Source organism: Camelus dromedarius, chromosome 5 (assembly GCF_036321535.1).
Source record: "Camelus dromedarius isolate mCamDro1 chromosome 5, mCamDro1.pat, whole genome shotgun sequence".
NCBI lineage: Eukaryota > Metazoa > Chordata > Mammalia > Artiodactyla > Camelidae > Camelus > Camelus dromedarius.
Window position 1 is genome coordinate 24,334,748 of NC_087440.1, and position 18,937 is coordinate 24,353,684.

The window sequence follows — 18,937 nt, forward strand, 5'->3', positions numbered from 1 at the left end:
GGGTTATAAAGTAATACTCTGGAAAGAGAATAAGGAACAAGAAAAAATGCTGACACTACCTCTACTCCCACGTATTTCCCTAACTCTGTGACATCAGGGTGAATAGAAGAATCAGTATCTTTAAAGAGACAGAGGGAAAGCTAGTTAATGCAACTGGTTTTTAGCAGAAGAAGAGTTCTATAGGACTGAGATTTCACAATAGAGTAATTCACAGAGGCACAGTGGGAAAAACTAAGAAGAAAATTGTTGTTCTGTACTTTCATAAAGTTCAGACTAAGGCAGAAAGTTGCTTCTCTGGTCTTTTAAGGTTTCCCATGGTGGAAAGGAGGGCGAGTCTGATTTTTATAAAGCTACTATGTTATAACCTCTTTATTTTCTTCCTAAAAAACAAGTACTCTAATTTTGCTTTAGGCGCTAATAACTATAAAGAAACCCCACTTAAAAAATACATCTTTTTAAACAGAACTATTATCTAATAGGCATTTTAATTTTTATAAACCACTTTTTATCCACAACCTAACTACTTACTGATCAAAAAAAATTCTTTATAATCTCTGGCAACTTCCTAAGCTTGACATCTCCTATGTATCTTTTCCCTTTTCTATGTTAGTTATGACTGTTGTCACTCCACTTTATATACATAACTATCTTATAACTTTGCTTTGACATTGCACAGCACCTTTTTCTTGTTTTCACAAAACATCTTAAGTAATCCAGATGCTGTAAGTCTTACTGTATCTTTCTATTAGCCTACTCCACTTTTGTCCTCTCTTAGCACACAATATGCTTTAAAAAGCACAATTTAACATTAAGTAACAAATTTTCAGTATTTTCTTGTCTATTACAAAAGCTTGAGAATGGCTAATTTAGATCCCTTGGTAATTAAAACTGTTTATTTAGTAAAAAAGTATTTTAGCAAAACTTTAAAATCATTATTGAAAATTTATTCAGGTCAAAGACTCTAAAGGTATATTATAATTCAGTGTTTTAGATTTTCCTATCACATACAATTCAGCGAAAAATGGTCAAATAATTTAAATTAGACATATGGTAAACACTTTGATAAAATGTTTGCCTACAAAATAGAAATGCCATACTAATAGAGAAGAGACACTATAGAAAAATGAATGCAAAGAGAAAGTTTCTATCATGGGGAATGTGAAGCTCTATAATGAAGATTATCTACACAAATTAACAGTTAAATTCTAGTTAACATTAAAAAATGTGATTCAAGATAACACTAACTTGCATTAAAGAATTAAAGAAATCAAGGACATGATGATTTAGAAGGAAATGGAGAATACAATTCATACAGATCAAGAAGAGCGTTCTGAGAATCTATCCTTGTCAAAGACCATTCCATCCATCCCTCAAGTGCCGAAAGATAGTACTTTATCTTGGTCTATAACACCAAAGCCTGGTGCTTTTTTCTATTTCTCCTCAATTATCAATAAAGTATGAAAGCCAACTACATAAAGCAGTTACTTTCCCATTTTTTCTCTAGGCATACTTAGAAAAATAACAATTACAACGCAACCAGGAAAGAGAAGCCTAGTTGTTAAGAGGCAACCAGCCTGGGGGGCTCCAGCTACTTTAACCTATTCATGGCACACAGCTTAGGAAGCTCTGCTTACTTACTTACTTACTTACCGTATTTGTTTATTTAGGGGAATAGTAAAGGAGTTTATTAGGGATATACTGCTATAGACAACAGTGAGCCACACAGATGAGAGGTTCCTGTGTGAGCACTGAGGGTTAGTGTTGGGATCTTTTACAAGACAGGATCACAAGGTGCCTGACCAGCTTGTACACAAGTCTCTGATTGGTTGTAGGTAAGGTAAGTAGTTTAGGGTCTGTGAAGGGAGGTGGGATTTATGACTCTGATAAAGTGGGCTGAAACAAGCCAGCCTGAGCTATTGTGAGATTAGGCATTACCTAGAGCTAATAAGTTCGTCGGAAGTTCTACCTTAGCAAAAGGTTAACCTGGGAAATAAACTCTTACCTTTGTAGGCATCACAAAACAAGCAAGTTACAGGTAAGTATCACAGGATATAATTTCTGATCACTCTGAATGAATGAGTACTGAGCTAATTACACAAAATGCCAGCTTCCTGAAAAAATTCTGGTCAGGCTGCTCTTGATTTGTGCTCCCTTCCTAATATTTTTTTAAAAAGAGTTAAATATAACCCTTTGGGAAGTATAACAAGACATTGTTAGTGCAAGTAACTATAAATCTAAGACTGGAAAAGTCTACCAGATGCTTCTTTCACACTTCAGAAAAGCTATCTTTCTTCTTCACTTTTGTTACTAGTATTTTGACTTATAAACCCTTTTTAAAACATTGTCTAGTATTTCCTTATTAGCTACACAGGTGGCTATAGGTTCCTCATTACTAATTATCTATTTTTTCTTAAAGAGCACAAGCTTTTCCCCTGATGCATGAGGGGCAGGTATCTTACTTCATTTCTAGAACTCATCATAGGTAGAGGATTCTAAGATGTAATCCATAGACAAAATGGGTACAGAACACAATTTTTAGCAAGTATCTTTTACATGATTAACTATTACATAGGAACAATATTAAAACAGTTTAAGAAGGATTTAAAGAAAACTATCATTAACTTGGGAAGAACTTGGTAAACTTACAGACTCAATAGTCAGTGTACACCTTTTTTAGATTACTTGAACCCAGAAAAATGGAATAAAATAAAATAAAATCAATAAACACCTACAGATACAATAGCCAAGACATGGAAACAACCCAAATGCCCATCAAGAGATGACTGGATAAAGAAATTGTGGTATATTTATACAATGGAATACTACTCAGCCATAAAAAGAATAAAATGCCACTTGCAGCAACATGGATGGACCTGGAGATTGTCATTCTAAGGAAAGTAAGTCATAAAGAAAAATACCATATGACATCACTTAAATGTGGAATCTAAAAAAAAAAGGACAAATGAACTTATTTACAAAACAGATCCAGACTCAGAAAAGAAACGTAAGGTTACCAGAGAGGCAAGGGGATGGGAAGAGATAAATTGGGAGTTCCAAGATTTGCAGATACTAATATATATACAGTAGATAAACAACAAGTTCATACTGTATAGCACTTGGAACTATATTCAACTTATGGTGAAAAGAATATGAAAACAAATGTATGTATGTACATGTTATGACTGAAGCATTATGCTGTACACTGGAAGTTGATACAACACTGTAAACTGATTATACCTCAATTAAATATATATACATATACACACACACACACACACACACACACACACACAAACAACACCACCACCAGAAATGGACATTAATGACCCCAATATGTGGTGGTGATAAAGTAAAAGAATACATACTTCAATTCTGTAATTGCTTCAGAAGTATCTTGATCAAAAGTGTATTACTTAGCATAGGTGGCCAATTAATCTGCTTATTTCAATGTCACTGTCCCATTTGTCTTGAGACTTTACAAGACTGCTATTTTAAATTTATTGTCTCTGTCTTTGATCATACAATTTCCCATAACCTAAAATGCTTTATTGTAGCTACTGCCTACAAGAAAGAATTAATTAAGACAATCTTCTAACTCAAAGTAATTTTCTTTTATGTCTGCACTGAGGTATTCTTATCATTCCTGTTTCACAAATAATAAGCTTCCTCAAGGAAAAATGGTTAGGTGAAACAACAGTTCTGATTCCTAGGTCAGTGTTTCTATCAAAAGAACCTTTTTTCTTGTTAGCCTGTTATGATTCTATACCTTAGGATTAAGTAAAGGTTTTTCCTTTTTTTAATGTCCCACCATTGGAAATAAGTTTGTATTCTGTCCGAATCCCTGACTTATTCTCACTAAGCTTTCTGTCAAAGTCACATTCTAAGCAATCACCTAATCCATCAGTCTGAGCTCATCTCTGACCAGCCTCACTTTCAGTGATTCAGATTTGGTTCCTTACTTAATTATCCTTAAGTAAACTTCCATCTTCATTACTATAGCCAATAAATACAGTAGTCCTTTGATACCCACAGGGGATTGGTTCCAATATCCACCCCCACCCCACTGATACCAAAATATGCAGATGCTCAAACCCTTACATAAAATGGCATAGTATTTGCATACAACCTACACATCCTCCCTCCCACATACTTTAAATCATCTCTAAATTACTTATAATAACAAAGTAAATGCTTTATAAATAGCAGCACAAAGCAAATTCAAGTTTTGATTTTTGGAACTTTCTGGAATGTCTTTTCCAAATATTTTTGATCTGTGGTTGGCTGAATCCACAGATGTGAAACCTGTGGATACATAGGGCTGACTATGCTCTGTTTCAGTCAGATTTTTTTTCTCTACTTCACATCTAGGTCATCTTTTCATTGTTCTTATGCTTTTCCTAGCAAGCTTTTTACCTCCAGCTCTTTCTCCACCTCTGATTTCTCTCTGTTCTTCTTCCATCTTTACTATTAAAAAATACCTTAGATTGTCACTATTTCATTCAGTTTCTAAAATCTACAACTTTTCCTCCAACAACATTCCCCAATTATCAATAGCTCAGACAAAAAGCATTACACTCCAGGACAGGACACTGTAGGCTCTTTCTTAGAAGTCTAAAAGCTTTATTTTAAATAAGCATTAGTATTTGCCAGCTACCATGTTATCCAAGGCCAGAACCACATTTAAATATTTAAACTTTCAGAGACAACACATTAAATTTACTATGTGCATTTCTGACTTCAATTGGGGTTTCCTATAATTCTAAAACCACTTTCTAGTTAATTGAGATACACTGTCAGAAGTGAGCCCTAAACTCACAAAAATGAAGAGTTACAAGGCTTTCAAGATGATATACAAAAACTCTCCATTTAACTGAGGCAGAAACTGGAGCTCAGACAAGTTAGGTAACTTTTTAAATTACTGAAATAATTCAGTAGTAAAAAATATCCAGAAATGAAGAATCAAAATTAAGAGTAGATTTATTCAAAATGTTCATGTGTGAAACTTAAGGCACATTTTCAATAGAAATAATATTATAGATGCTATGAGCTCAGAAACTGGTCCACAAAAATATAAAGGGAATTTTAGTTATTTTCAAGAGTCTTGAAATTTTTTGGTACTTTATTCTCATTTTGCTTCTAAGTTGTATGCTCTCCGTTTGCTTGACGCAGGAATGACACTAACATTACTCAGCTTTTCAGATATGATTAGAGTTGTTTTTTTGGCTCACAAATGAAATAAAGGAGAAAGAGCTTTCCACACTTATTGAGAGAATAAATATCTAACATTATCAAAGGTCAGATGCAAACTAAAAAATACACAGATGCAAGAAAACATTTATCTGGGTAGAAGATAGTAGAGGTAAAACCTAGGATAGCCACCAGGTAGTCATATGATGAGCAAAATCTTTCTGTAAGGGGCCAGATATTTATAATTTCTGCTGCAACTATTCAGCTCTGTCACTGTAGTATGAAAGGAGCCATAGATAAAATGTAAACAAATAAGCTTGGCTTTGTTCCAATAAAATTTTATTTATGGACATTTAAATCTGAATCATATAGTTTTCACGTTCATAAAATTACTACTCTGATTTTTTCAGTCATTTAAAAATGTAAAAACCATTCTTAATTCACGGGCTGCACAGAAACACACGACAGGCTTGGATTTGGCCTGTGGACTATAGTGCCAACCTCCAATCTAGAGAATGGTGGGGAGAAGGGGAAAAAGGGTGTACCTAGCTTAAAAACTAGGGGGATTATTCATGAATATTCTTGCATTAAACCTAACAGGAAAAGCAGCTCTCCTCTAACACACGCACATTAATGTTAGTCCCAGTTGCAAAGAAACAGGCATATTTTGCTGTCTTTAAAGAGTTAAAAAACATTCATTGATCCTGGACAAAAATAATTTTCAGAAATAATAGTATACTTATCATAGTTTTAATCAATATTTCATTCTATACAATTTAAAAATTATAGCAATAGATGCATTATTCATTACCATTTTGTCCCTGAGTCGCTCTCCACGGATAAAAAAGTCAGCACAGCCATTCTCTTCCTGGTGAGGGACTTTGAAGACAGTGACGCAGCTTAGTCCACTCCCTCCAAGTGGTAACCATCCACCACTTGAGTCATCCCGGGTCATCACCACAGCTCGCACTCGTGCATAACTATTACTAAAATAGATGCAAAGATTAGAAATTAGCTTTTCCATGAACAAAAAACAGCCAAACTGTCAGTCTTCTTTGAGAAACAAAAGACCACTTCAGTTCATGTGTGGTAACTAAAGTGTTTACTACTTCCATGATAGTCCACAGAAAGTAACCTAATTGAAAAATGTCAAAAACCACAAAGTAACTAACTTAAAAAGGTTCGCCTTTATTTTTAAGACTAATCTTTCAATAAAAGACTACAGATCTCTCATCTCAATTTATCATTTGAGTAGTTCCAGCACATCTGATTGTGCTTGGAACAAGTAATAAAGGATCCCAGTAACGAAGTTAGGATGTAAGTTCATGCAACAAGTAATGAAGGATCCCAGAGACAAACATAGTCAAACTACGAAGGCCGCCATCAAAGTTGTCTAAATATATGTCCACCTCCTACAATACAACCAAGACAAATTACTGGTATATTTTAGTGCATTTAATTGTGACATCTCTGTTTCTAACATTTCCAAAATATAAATTATAAATAAAATGCCGAAACAAACATGCTTAGCTCAGACATATTTTTGATTTCCTCTAACAACTGGGAATCTAAACCACACAAATCACACGAAAACAAATGTTTTGTTTCAGTATCTTATCAAGCAAATTGGTCTACAGAAACCTTTCACTCCCTCTTTTGGTAGACTATTCTTAAGAGACACTATATTTTAGTTTCATTCAGAATCATTTCCCAAAATTAACCACAGCTGTTCTTTATTAAAATATAAGAAATGTGTTTCATATACTAGTGTTCTATATAACTGATATCTAATCATCTTAGTTCTAAAACTTAATAATTATTAATGAAATCCTTTCTGAAAGTCGTATACCATGCTGACCTCTTAGAAAATTACTGAATATAACTTAAACTTGTCTTGGTTATTAAGACTATCAACTGAAGCTCAGTGTTACAATTCTGTGCTACTTAGTGCCTCTGCATGTTCTAAGTGTTAGGTTGCCTGTTTTCATTTCTGTTGTCATAGTGCTTGTCTGAAATCTGCCCCTTGCTTTTTTTTTTCTACTTTAGATATTTATTTTATTGAGGTATACATTACATATAACATACATTGATATGAAGCAAATTCTGACAAATATACACATCTGAAAAGCCAATATGATAATCAAGATACAGAACATTTTCATGACTCCAGAAAATTCTCTGAAGCCTCCTTCCCATCACATAGGTACCTAGGTTACCAGTGCTATCCACGGTTTCTAACATATGTATTAGTTTTGCCTGCTACGGGCCTTCACATAAATGCAATCAAATGGAATCACCACTTTTACCCTACCCTTTTTGTCTGACTTCTTTCACTCATTATGGTATTATATTAGTACTTATTTTTTACCACCAGGCAGTCCTCTCACTGAATACATCTATCACAATTCATTTAGTCTTTCTTATGTTGATGGGCATTTGAAATGTTCCTAGTTGGCTATTATCAATAAAGCTGTTATAAACATTCTTGTATAAGTCTTTTTATAGATATGTTTTCATTTCTCTTGAATAATTACCTAGAAACAGAACTGATAAGTCATAGGGTAGTATGTTTAACTATATAGGAAACTGTTTTCCAAAGTAATTGGAACATTATACATTTCCATTAACAATGTATGATAGTTCCAGTTGCTCCACATCTGTGCCAACATTTAGTGTTTTCAGTTTTTTTAATTTTACTCATTGTAGTAAGTATAAAGTGGTAACCCATAGTGATTTTAATATCCATTTCCCATGATGGATGCATGATTTTGCACTTTTTTTTCATATGCTGATTGGCCACGTGTATGCCTTCTTTTAAAGTCTTTTTTTTTTTTTTATTATGTTGTCTTTTATTATTGATTCTAGAGGTTCTTCACACATTTTCAACACAAGTCTTTTGTCAGAGAGCTGTATACTTCTAAAGCTGCACTGTATTGTGGTTGAGTAAGGAGTCTAAAGTCAAACTTTCTTAAGTTGGATCCTGGCTCAGCAACTTACCTACATGTCCTTGAGAAAGTTACAGCACCCACCTTAAATAAATGTAAATAATGCCTGACACATAACAAACACTATATAAGTGTTATTGTAAGTTAATTATTACTACTACAACAAAGAATTTAAAAATGAAGTAATTGTCATACTGGCAATTCAAAGCCAGGCAGGACCCAGGAAAAAAAATTAAATTTAAATAAAATAAAGATTTTCTTACTGGGAAGAATAAGGTTGTCTGATTCATTATACACCTTATTACAACAAAAGAGATTTTAAAGTCAGGCTATAATTAATATAAACTTTCTTTCTGAATCTCATGTTTTCAACCATACCAAATATTTAACTGCCTCCCTTATCTATTCAAGTTGATCCTTCAAGCTTTAAAGTATTCCAGAAGTTTATATCAATAAATTTGTATTGCCTCTACCATAGCTTTCATTAGTTTATAATTTAACAACTCTTTATCAAGTCAGCTTTCAACTTCAAGAACTATGATGAGAATACTTAACATAAAAATTTTCAAGTTGTTTAATAAATGTGGAGGGGTTTTTTTGTGGACGTTCCTTCTTGCCAAGGCTAATCTTTTCACCTCTGCTTCTCATAACCTCCCTGCCTTCAAATGTCATCTTATTCCCCTAAATAAAAGGAGTAACTCTTCTGTCTAAAACATGCAACTACTCCTAAAGACATCAGTGGCAGCTCTTACAAACTCTCTCATTCTCTGCCTTGTAGCATATTAAAATCTGTTTTTGTCGCTCCCTCCTGAAATAAAAGTGACTTAAGAGTAAGGAACTAAATCATATGTCCTATTTAAAATAACAGTAAATGTTTTTCTTGATCATGTAAATAGATGTCCACTCTAGTAAATGTGGAGAATAAAAATAGTACTTGCCATAATGGAATTAAATTTAACAATCTGTTGAATTTTCACTCTCTCTGGGTATCATATTTGAAATCTATTAGTCTCTGAGACAACAGCCATTTATAATGACAACAAACTCTTATTGTCAAAACTCATCCATTGCATTCTTGCGCTTCTTTAAAATACTTAGTTGAAAAGCACTTGTTCCCAGTGATTCATCTAAAAACATTGGAGAGGATGTGGTGAAAAAAGAACCCTTATACACTGATGGTTAGGAATGTAAACTGGTGCAGCCGCTATGGAAAACAGTATAGAGGTTCCTCAAAATAACTAAAAATAGAATTACCATATGATCTACCAGTTCCACTCCTGGGTATATACCTGGAAAAATTAAAACACTAATTTGAAAAGATACATACACCTCAATTTTCATAGCAGCACTATTCACAATAGCCGAGACATGGAAACAACACAAGTGTGTCCTTCAACAGATGACTGGATTAAGAAGATGTGGTACACACACACACAAACACACACACACACACACACACACACACACACACACACAAAGGAGTAGTACCCAGCTATAAAACAAAAGAATGAAATACTGCCACCTGTAGCAACATGGACGGACCTGGAGAATATTATGCTTAGTGAAATAAGGCAGACAGAGAAAGACAAATACTGTGTGATATCATATTATATATGGAATCTAAAACAAAAACAAAAACAAATGAATGTATATGCAAAACAGAAACAGATTCACAGATAAAGAAAAAATGAAGAGGAGAAAGAAAGGGGAAGGACAAGTTCAGGTATGGGACTAACAGATACAAACTAACATAGATCAAATAGTTAAGCAACAAGAATACATGGGATAGCATAAGGAATTATATACATTATCATGTAAGAACCTATAATGAAGTGTAATCTGCAAAAATACTGAGTCACTATGCTGTACACGTGAAACTAACATAATATTGTAAGTCAACTATTCTTCGATAAAAACATCTTGCCCTTCCAAAAATAAAATGTGAAATCTGACAATAATTACTTAATATCATTTTCTAAAATAGCTCAAACTAAAGCTCTAGTCTTCCCTTTGGTAGTAGACTACATAATAACCACTTTTTCAACCTAGCTTTTATTATAATGAAATGAAGAGGCTCTTCTTACTGTAATATGTTGTTTGGTTTCCTTTATTTTATTCAAAATCTAAATTGTATCTCAACTGCTAATTGTTCATCTTATTTGAACAATTACATCAAATATATCCTTTCATCCACAGTAAGGGTATTAGACAACTAACACAGAAGTCTAGGGTGAGAGGTGATGTTAAACTAGGATGATGATAACAGACACAAGAGGGATGGACTAATCTGGGTCTATTTTGGAAGAAAAGCAAAGAGGATCTGTTGACGAGATTGTAACTACAAAGCAAGTACTCTAAATTATCTAAAATCCTTAATAGTCACCATGAGCTTTATTTTCTAGAATTTTCAAATAGTATTTCAATCAAGTTAGAGGCAAAAGAGGCTCAAACACAAAGATAAATTTTATTTCAGTTGAATTGATCCATCTAGTTTCTTCTGAAATAGCAGTACTATTTTACATGATTCAGAATATCTCATTATACTTCAAAGCATTTTGTGAATAAATGCATAATATGGTTGAATTTTCAACTCTGCACACTGGCAAAATTTTTTGTCTAATTAAGGGTACAGTTTGAAAAATTTTCCAAGCCCTTACAGTCTAATATGCAATGTGCCCTTGGCCTAAAAATGGCCTTCTTTTTCAGTTTCTTTTCTCCCTTGTAGAATTCTCAAGCCAATTATATACTCACCCAATTGCCTTCTTACCATCTTCATTCATTGTATATTTTTCCCAATTTTCAACTGGGTTGTTTGTCTTTTTCTATTGATTTGCATAAATCCTTTACATTACAAGTACTAATCCTTTCTCTTCACAGTTAAGTGAATTCTAAGTATCTTCTTCCAAAATGTGGCTTCTTTTATTTGTTTAATGCCTTTTGAAGAATAAAGCTTTTATTTTACCATGGTCAAGTGTATTTCTTTTCCTTTATGATTTGTGCTGGTGACTTTCTGTAGATCTCATACATACCTATTTTAAAACTTACATCCTATTACTATAAAACCTTTTGTTTTCTTTTTGAAGTCATTTCAGCAAACAGAATGCTCTATTTTCTGTGAAAGTAAGAAAGTCCCTAAAATCACCTACGTCTGGCAGAGCAAGTATTCATATTATTTACTAAATTATAGCACACATTGTTTTCCATTGTCCAGAAGTTAAATCCAATTTGGTCTGTTTCTCATATAATGCTGTTTCTCCAGCAATCAGGTCTTCATAGCTGCTGTTAGGTTAGGAAGGCTGGTGAGACCTATCTTCATTAATTTTTTTTCTATATCTAGGGCCCATCCTGGTATAGCATGGATTTGTTCCAGAAAACTTCCCCATTCCAAACTTCCTTAAGTTTAACCCAACTTCTAAACCTTCCTACCTTTTCATGCTTTAAAACTTCCAGTTATCTTTTTTTTTAAACTTCACTGGTATATTTAACATTACTTTAAACAGGCCTTAGTTATATCTTCATCAAAAAAGCTGCCAAATTATTACAACAATGTTGCTAATATACATCATTTATGCCGTTAACTAAGAAGTTTCCTACCAAAAGAGAGTGCTTAATGAAGATTTACATATCTTGAAAATGCAGCAAAATTTAAAACAAGGAGAGACTGCGGACAGAGAAAATACTTAGGAAATTATTACAACAAATTTTACATAACAAAATATCTTAATAAATATAGATTTTATATAGACTCTTCAGTTTATAGCACATTGTCACAACTATCTGTAAGGGAAGCTAAGAAATGTAGTATTTCCAGGCAACCATGTACCCATCTAAAAACTGGGGACACTATTACAAAAGAAAGAGTAAAGATATAGGGCATAATTTCCTTTCTTTGATAGAAAGGTAAAGGGAGAAATTACAAAGACTTAAAACCTTAGAATCAAACTGCTCTCAGCATGGAGTCCAGAGGTGCTGTGGGATGGGACAGGAGAGAGAAACAGAGAAAAGGAAAGAAAAACAAAGGAAAGGAACATATTTTAGAAACATTTTAAATTTAAAAACAGTCAAGCTATAACATTATAAATGATCCACACGCAATTAGAAATGTATACAAATTCAGGAAACAGATCTGAGAAAAAGCCAGAGCTGTACAAGTCATTTTGTTTTGTATAGTAATGGTTCTTAAATTAGAAGTCCAGAATAATCACCGATGCTACTGAAACAGTGATTAAAGCTACAGACTACCTCCCCTGAAGAAAATACTTACGTGGCTAAAAACTCATGTTTGAATACAATTTTGGGGATTTACAGTCCTCCAAAGAGGTTCACAAACCTGAGATTAAGGATATTTAATCCCTAAAGCAAAGTTGCTCTGCAACAGGTTTTTAGATCCTAATAATTTACAGATTTATCAAGATACTCCTTGCAAATGTGTTATGTGAATGTTAGTTAAGTAGAGTTACATCACATTCTCTTAAGTAAACCATAAAATTACTATACTTCCAAGGGACCAAGATATGTTAAGTAATATTCAGAAAAATGAAAATGAAACCAATTTAAGAGCAATTAAAGTAGAAAAGGGAGGCAGAAGGGAGGTCAGAATCAGAGAAACTTGCCTGGCTTTGAAGATGGAAGAAGGGGTCATGAGATAAGAATACAGGCCTCTAGAAGTTGGAAAAGGCAAGAAAATGAGTTCTTCCTTAGATCTTCCAAAAGGAATGCAGCCTTACCAATACCTTGATATTAGCCCAGTGAGATCCATTTGGACTTCTGACATTCAGACTACAATTTAATAAATTTGTATTATTTTAAGCCACTAAGTTTGTAGTGATTTGTTACAGTAGCAACAGGAAGCAATACAAAGGATGAGGGAAACCTTAAGAATATGAAAGCAATCTATATACAGGAGGCAAAGATAACTATTTTCCATTTCAAACTACAACTGAACCCCTCCAAAATGGCCAAAACCCCCTCAAAGAACAAAAAAGAGAAGATACTTAGAATTCCTTAAGATTTGTTCAATACAGAAAGAATTTATATTTTCCCATAGAGGGATATTTACAGTGACAAAAATCATATGTTCTCTACAGTATATTTTAAGGAAACATTATCATCCAAATATTAATGTTATTACAGAGACTGGGTATAAGAGAAAAGGGAAGCACTTAATAGAAGTAGTTTATGACATAGCACTTCTCAGAGTAAGTAGTTACTGTTTTCTAAACTATAAAGAAGCAGATGCTATTCAGAAGATAACCGCATTAGTACTTATCATCCAGAGAGCATTTATTTATATGCTTCACACATAGACAAAACTTGAAAGTTATGGTTCTTTCCCTACAAAAGCTCATAACTTAGTAGCCAAAGATATATTAACACGAAATGGGATTACAGGATAGATGATTCACATGGATGTGGATTTTGAGCAGCAGAGTATCAAGTGGAAAACGGCACAGGGCACTACATGGAGGCGGCAAGACCTAAGTATGTCATGTTTAAAAATCAATATTAAGTTCAAAACAGCATGGCAGGCATAAGCAGAAGAGTGGTAAGAAAATAACAGTTAACTTACTGGACCTTACTGTATCAAGCCTTACATACCATGCACAAGGTTAGTATTCTAATTTACCATAATAAAGAGACCATGGGATTGACAACAGCAAAGGAGTAGAATACCCTGATTTGTGTTTCAACAGAACTTTACTGCATCAACCATAATGAGATAGGTTATGTTTTCATTTTACAGATAAGGAAATTAAGGAATTAGTCTTATTAGAAAGATAAAGGTCTTGAATTACCCCTTTGGTACTGGCAACTTTAAAAACTATAGCAGTTATTATTTTCCATGTAGTAATCATCAATCTAAAGCACCACATGGCAATTAATGGCACTGTGTTTAATAGCAAGTCAGATTTCCTTGATTCCAAAGGCAGTTGCACCATTTAAAAGTTATAATCTTGGGTAAATTATTTAAACTCTTTGTACCTCCATTTCCCTAGTCGGTAAAATGAGGATAATAACCGTATCTATTGCAGTGTTTGAGAAGTAAATGAGGAAACGTGTGCAAAGTGCTTAGCATTGTACCTGGCTCATAGTTGGGTGCTCAATAAATGTTACTATTATAATGATGATATATTAAACTAACTTTATGATGTTACAATATCTATATTCTGAAATAGTCTGAATTTGTCTCATTCTGTATTTATGATGGTTCGGTGTAACAAACCCAGGAGATAACCCTCCTAATCAGAACTTTTTAGTAAAACTTTTTGTTAATGACAGATAAGTATCAATAGTATTAGTTATCTAAATCTTCCACATACTGCTTATATGATGGAAGTATTTACATCTAACCAAGTCATAGGCATCTGGGAAATCTTCCAGGAGACTGAAAAATAAAACTAAAATCTGAAGGATAAATAAAAATGTATTCACAAAATACTCCTTTAGAATCAAATATTCTAGGTTCTGCTAACCAGTTATCATCAACTTGCCAAAGCAGTTTAAAACTCTAACACTTAGTATGTCACTGCCTTCTGGCACCACTACTGTCCATTCCCCTGACTCCTTAATTACCAGCACTGATGCTATAATTTCATCTTTTGACGTTCTCTAGGTTTATGTCAGAAGTATTCATTGTCAGTAAGAGATCAGAACGTAGAAGACAGGGAACCAACATTAATACTAGTGTTCATAATGAGATAAAAGCATTGGAATAAAATATGGTAAATTTTAAAATAAGCTTGTCATAGGAAATGCTTAAGATCCAGAGGCCTTTAAAAAAATAAAAAAGGTAAATTCAACTATAAAAAACACTACGAAGTTTTTAAAAAGGTAACAAATTGAGAAAAACTGAATAGCATATATGTATCTATTGTTGCTATAACAAATTAATGAAAACTTAGTGGCTTAAAACAACACAAATTTATACAATTCTATATGAACTGGAAGTCCAAAGGGCTTCACAAGGCAGAAATCAAGGTGCTGGCAGTGTCACATTCCTTTTAGGAGGCCACAGAAGAGAATGGGTTTCCTTGTCTTTTCTGAATCCTACAGGTTATCCACATTCCTTGGTTTATGGTCTCCTTTCAATCTTCAAAACCAGGAGCATTGCTTCTCTCTGATCCTTCTTCTGTACTCACATCTCTCTGACTGCAGTCCCACAGTCAGGAAAGGTCCTCCACTTTTAAGGATTCGTGTGATTAGACTGGGTCTATCCAGCTAATCCAGGATAATCACTCCAGATAAAAACTCAGAACCTTAACCACACTTGCAAAGTTCTAACATATTTACAGGTTCTGAGGATTAGGGAGAGGACATCTTTGAGGTATGGGGGTTGGGGAGGAGGATCAACACATTATTCTATCACAACCAAGATAAAAAGGAAACCAACCATAGTATTTCCTTAAAAATAACATCAAAATCAACCCAGATAAAACACAGATAAAACCGGCAAAGTTCATGAATAAAATTTACAGAAGAAAAATATAGGTGCCATGAAAGACATAAATTTAAAAACCCTAATTTTATTCAAAATAAAGGCAAACTAAAGAACATTTTTTCAATGATTAGATTGGCAAATATCAATAAATTAGTTAATATAAAAGTTGGTAAGGAGCATGGAAGTAACACATGTTTGGAGGGTCATTTGGAAATATCTACCAAAACTGAGGTTTTACATCATATTCTGTGACTCAGCGAATGCTACTTCTACCTATTTTCTTTTACATGTATAAAGTATATCTTTATAAGCATTCTTTAAAGAAGAATACTGTTTTTAACAGAAAAAAAAGAAAGGATGAAAGCAACCTAATAAGACTCAACTGGGAACTAAATTATAGAGCATCTTTTCAATGCAATACTGTGTAGCCATAACAAAAATGAGGAAGCTTGATCTCTAAGTTCTATTAGGCTCTTTTTTAAAAGATGCGGATGTTATGTTCAGTATGCTACCATTTGTTGTGAAAAACACATTCAAACATGCTTGTATATGAATAGAATCTTTACATAATAAACCTGGTAACTGTTCCTCTAGCAAGGGGAAATGAGACAGAACTACAAGGGTAATTTTCTTTTTCTTAAAAAACCTTTTATATTTTTTTAATTTTGTATGTGTATGTATTACCCTTTCACAAATATATTTACCCAACCCTTACATACATACACACACACTCCCTGAAAGGCTAAGACCTCAAAATAGTATGTCTCTGTAATGGGAGTTAGCACTTGCCATTTACAGTAGGACGATGACTTTTTAGTAGAATGCAGATTGATCTGAACAGCCTTGCTTCCCTCCCTGATGTCAAAACCTGTTGCACCCCGCACCCCTCCCATCAATCTAAGAGAACCAATACCTCTGATTCCACATATTTACAATTTAGTTCTCCCCAGTCACTCATACACTTAATCAAACATTAAGGCCTGGAATTCTAGCCCTCTCCACATACTTCTACAGAACATCCCACAAATCATATCATATGAATGTATTTCTTCTAATGACGTTGGGCTCACTTTGCTAAACTTAAGGCGATCTCTCTATAGAGAAATAGACAGCAAATAAGGTCTTGCCTGAAAAAAGCTGGACAGCTTCATACTGGATGTATAAAAAATAGGCACGTCCTAAGAGAGGAGATACAAATTCAGAAGGTAGACAGGTAGGAGAGAGGATTCCAGAGCCCTCCTGAACCTTAGAACAAGGTTTCGAGAAGGAAAGATATGCTTGAGAGGGGTTCCTGGGTGGTAGAAGAAAAATGACTTCTACCCTTGGAAAGAAGACACAGGTTTTAGCAGAGGTATTCCTACAGATGCCAAGGTGAACACGGAAATCTCTAAATTATAATATATCATCTTGTTTTATTTATTATTCTCCAGAAAGTCTTCCCTGATGTCTATCATTGGGCTAGGTATCTTTTGTAAATGCTTCCATCATGTAGAGTGTGAGTAGGAGACTCAAATGATTGACATCTGATGGTTAGCTGTCATTGATAATTCTTATTTAAAGCAAAAAAGGAAATACTGTACTATTTTCAGATTTATATTAGGTATTTTATATTCCTGTGTGTACTGCTATGTAGTTATATGTGAGAAATTCCTCTTTACCAAGTAGGAAGAAGGCACAATAGTCTATTACTGTAGTTTCTCAGTGTCTCTAGTAAATTTATACTGCCTGGTCTTATCTGTGCTACCAGAAATATTAAAGAAAGAAATTGCAGGTTTATTTATGCCTGAGATGAAGTAATACTCTTCTGACTGCATCGGGGCAATGGCAAGGACATTTGGTGAGGGATCAAGGAACAGACTGAGGAAACTCAACCGACACTCCTGAAGAGGAAATTCTTACATTGCCAACATAATATAAGATGGCTTTCACTAAGGAAGTCAAAAGAATGCCTTACATTTAGTACTCACAACTTTTGAATATGCTGCCAACTCCTTTTACATGGTTCTGTACATGTAACATCATTTTTAGTGAGGTAAAGAGCGCTCTCTCTTTAAAATGCACCCGGAGGCAAGTATTTAGAGTGCAGCTTTGCCCATGCTGAGAATGCATATAACTTCCAGGCATTTAATGGAAAGAAACAGAGGACTAACAAGGGTAAGCTGTCAAACCTGCAAATCTAGGATGTCAATTTTTCAGGGTTCAGGTAACAAGATGAGGATGCTAAAAAGATATGGAATCAATGGCAGGGACCCAGATTAATCAGCAGAATAATCTGAAAAAAAGAATATTTCCACATTCAGTATTAAAAATCACCAACACCTGAGAATACAGGTTATGACTACGACTTGAAAGTAAGTCCTAGGAGCACCTCCATAAAACAGGCATTTTAAGAAGTATGTGTATAATTGAATCCAAAAATAACAAAAAAAAAAAAAATCAACGAAGAACACTTAGCTCTTCCTATAAATATCTATCGTGTGTTGTTGGAGAGAAGTAGGGAAAGCACAAGGTGGATCAAACACTTAAATGAGACTTCAGTGATGCGGGTACATAAACATACAATGTTAATAACACTTTATCCTATAGGAGAAAGTTTAGAGAGTCCTCTGAAAATGCCACACTAGTCTGGGAATAAAAAGTATAACAGCAACTAACTAATCCTAATTGTGCAATCGTGGGATCTTTGAAGATTTTTTTCCTTTCCAAATTCAACATGAACAGGTTCAATTTTCACTGAAAATTTAATACCCTATAGCAGTACTGTCCAACAGAAACATAATGCAAGTCATATACATAATCTTCAATTTTCTAGTAGTTAGATTAAAAAAGTAAAAAGATGGTAGTGAAGATGGTAGAGAAAGTAGCTCCAAGAGCCCATCCCTCAATGGAAATACTAAAAAAAAAAAAAAAAAAAAAAAAAAAGCTTGTCAATAAATTTTGTCAGAACTCTAAAAAGTAGTCAAAGGTTTACAGTGATGAAGCAAACACTAAATCTAAACACAACTTTAAAATAGTAGGAAAGGTTTGTGGCACTTTTAATTGCTCATGGCCTAACTCTACTCCTCACCCCCACTTCCTCAGCAGTAGTTTTGAAGATGACATTCTGCATTCTCAGGATGGGATCCTGGCCCCCTGGTTCCAGAGAGAGCAGAGCAGACCTCAGTCTCAAAGAATTCTGTCTGCAGCTATGTGAAGGACTGACACAAAGCACTTGCATTCCTCAAATACATCATAAGGCAAATAAACAACCAGCTGCTGCTGGGGGCAAAATATTACAGATGAGGCCAACAGCAGATGTACCAAAAAGCCTGGGAGGAAAAGCTAAGGAGACAGTTTCTTTAGGGAATTAAGAAAGCCATATACATAC

At 34.0% G+C, this 18,937-nt stretch overlaps 1 protein-coding gene across 1 annotated transcript in view; it reads right to left on the reverse strand.

The window, feature by feature from the left end:
- The window catches only part of SPRED1 (sprouty related EVH1 domain containing 1), a 106,197-nt gene that overhangs the window by 50,013 nt on the left and 37,247 nt on the right, over window positions 1–18,937 (reverse strand). The window contains exon 2 of the mRNA XM_010989340.3: window positions 5,999–6,173. Within this exon, the coding sequence (XP_010987642.2) occupies window positions 5,999–6,173 (175 nt within the window). The remainder of the gene's footprint in view (window positions 1–5,998; window positions 6,174–18,937) is intronic.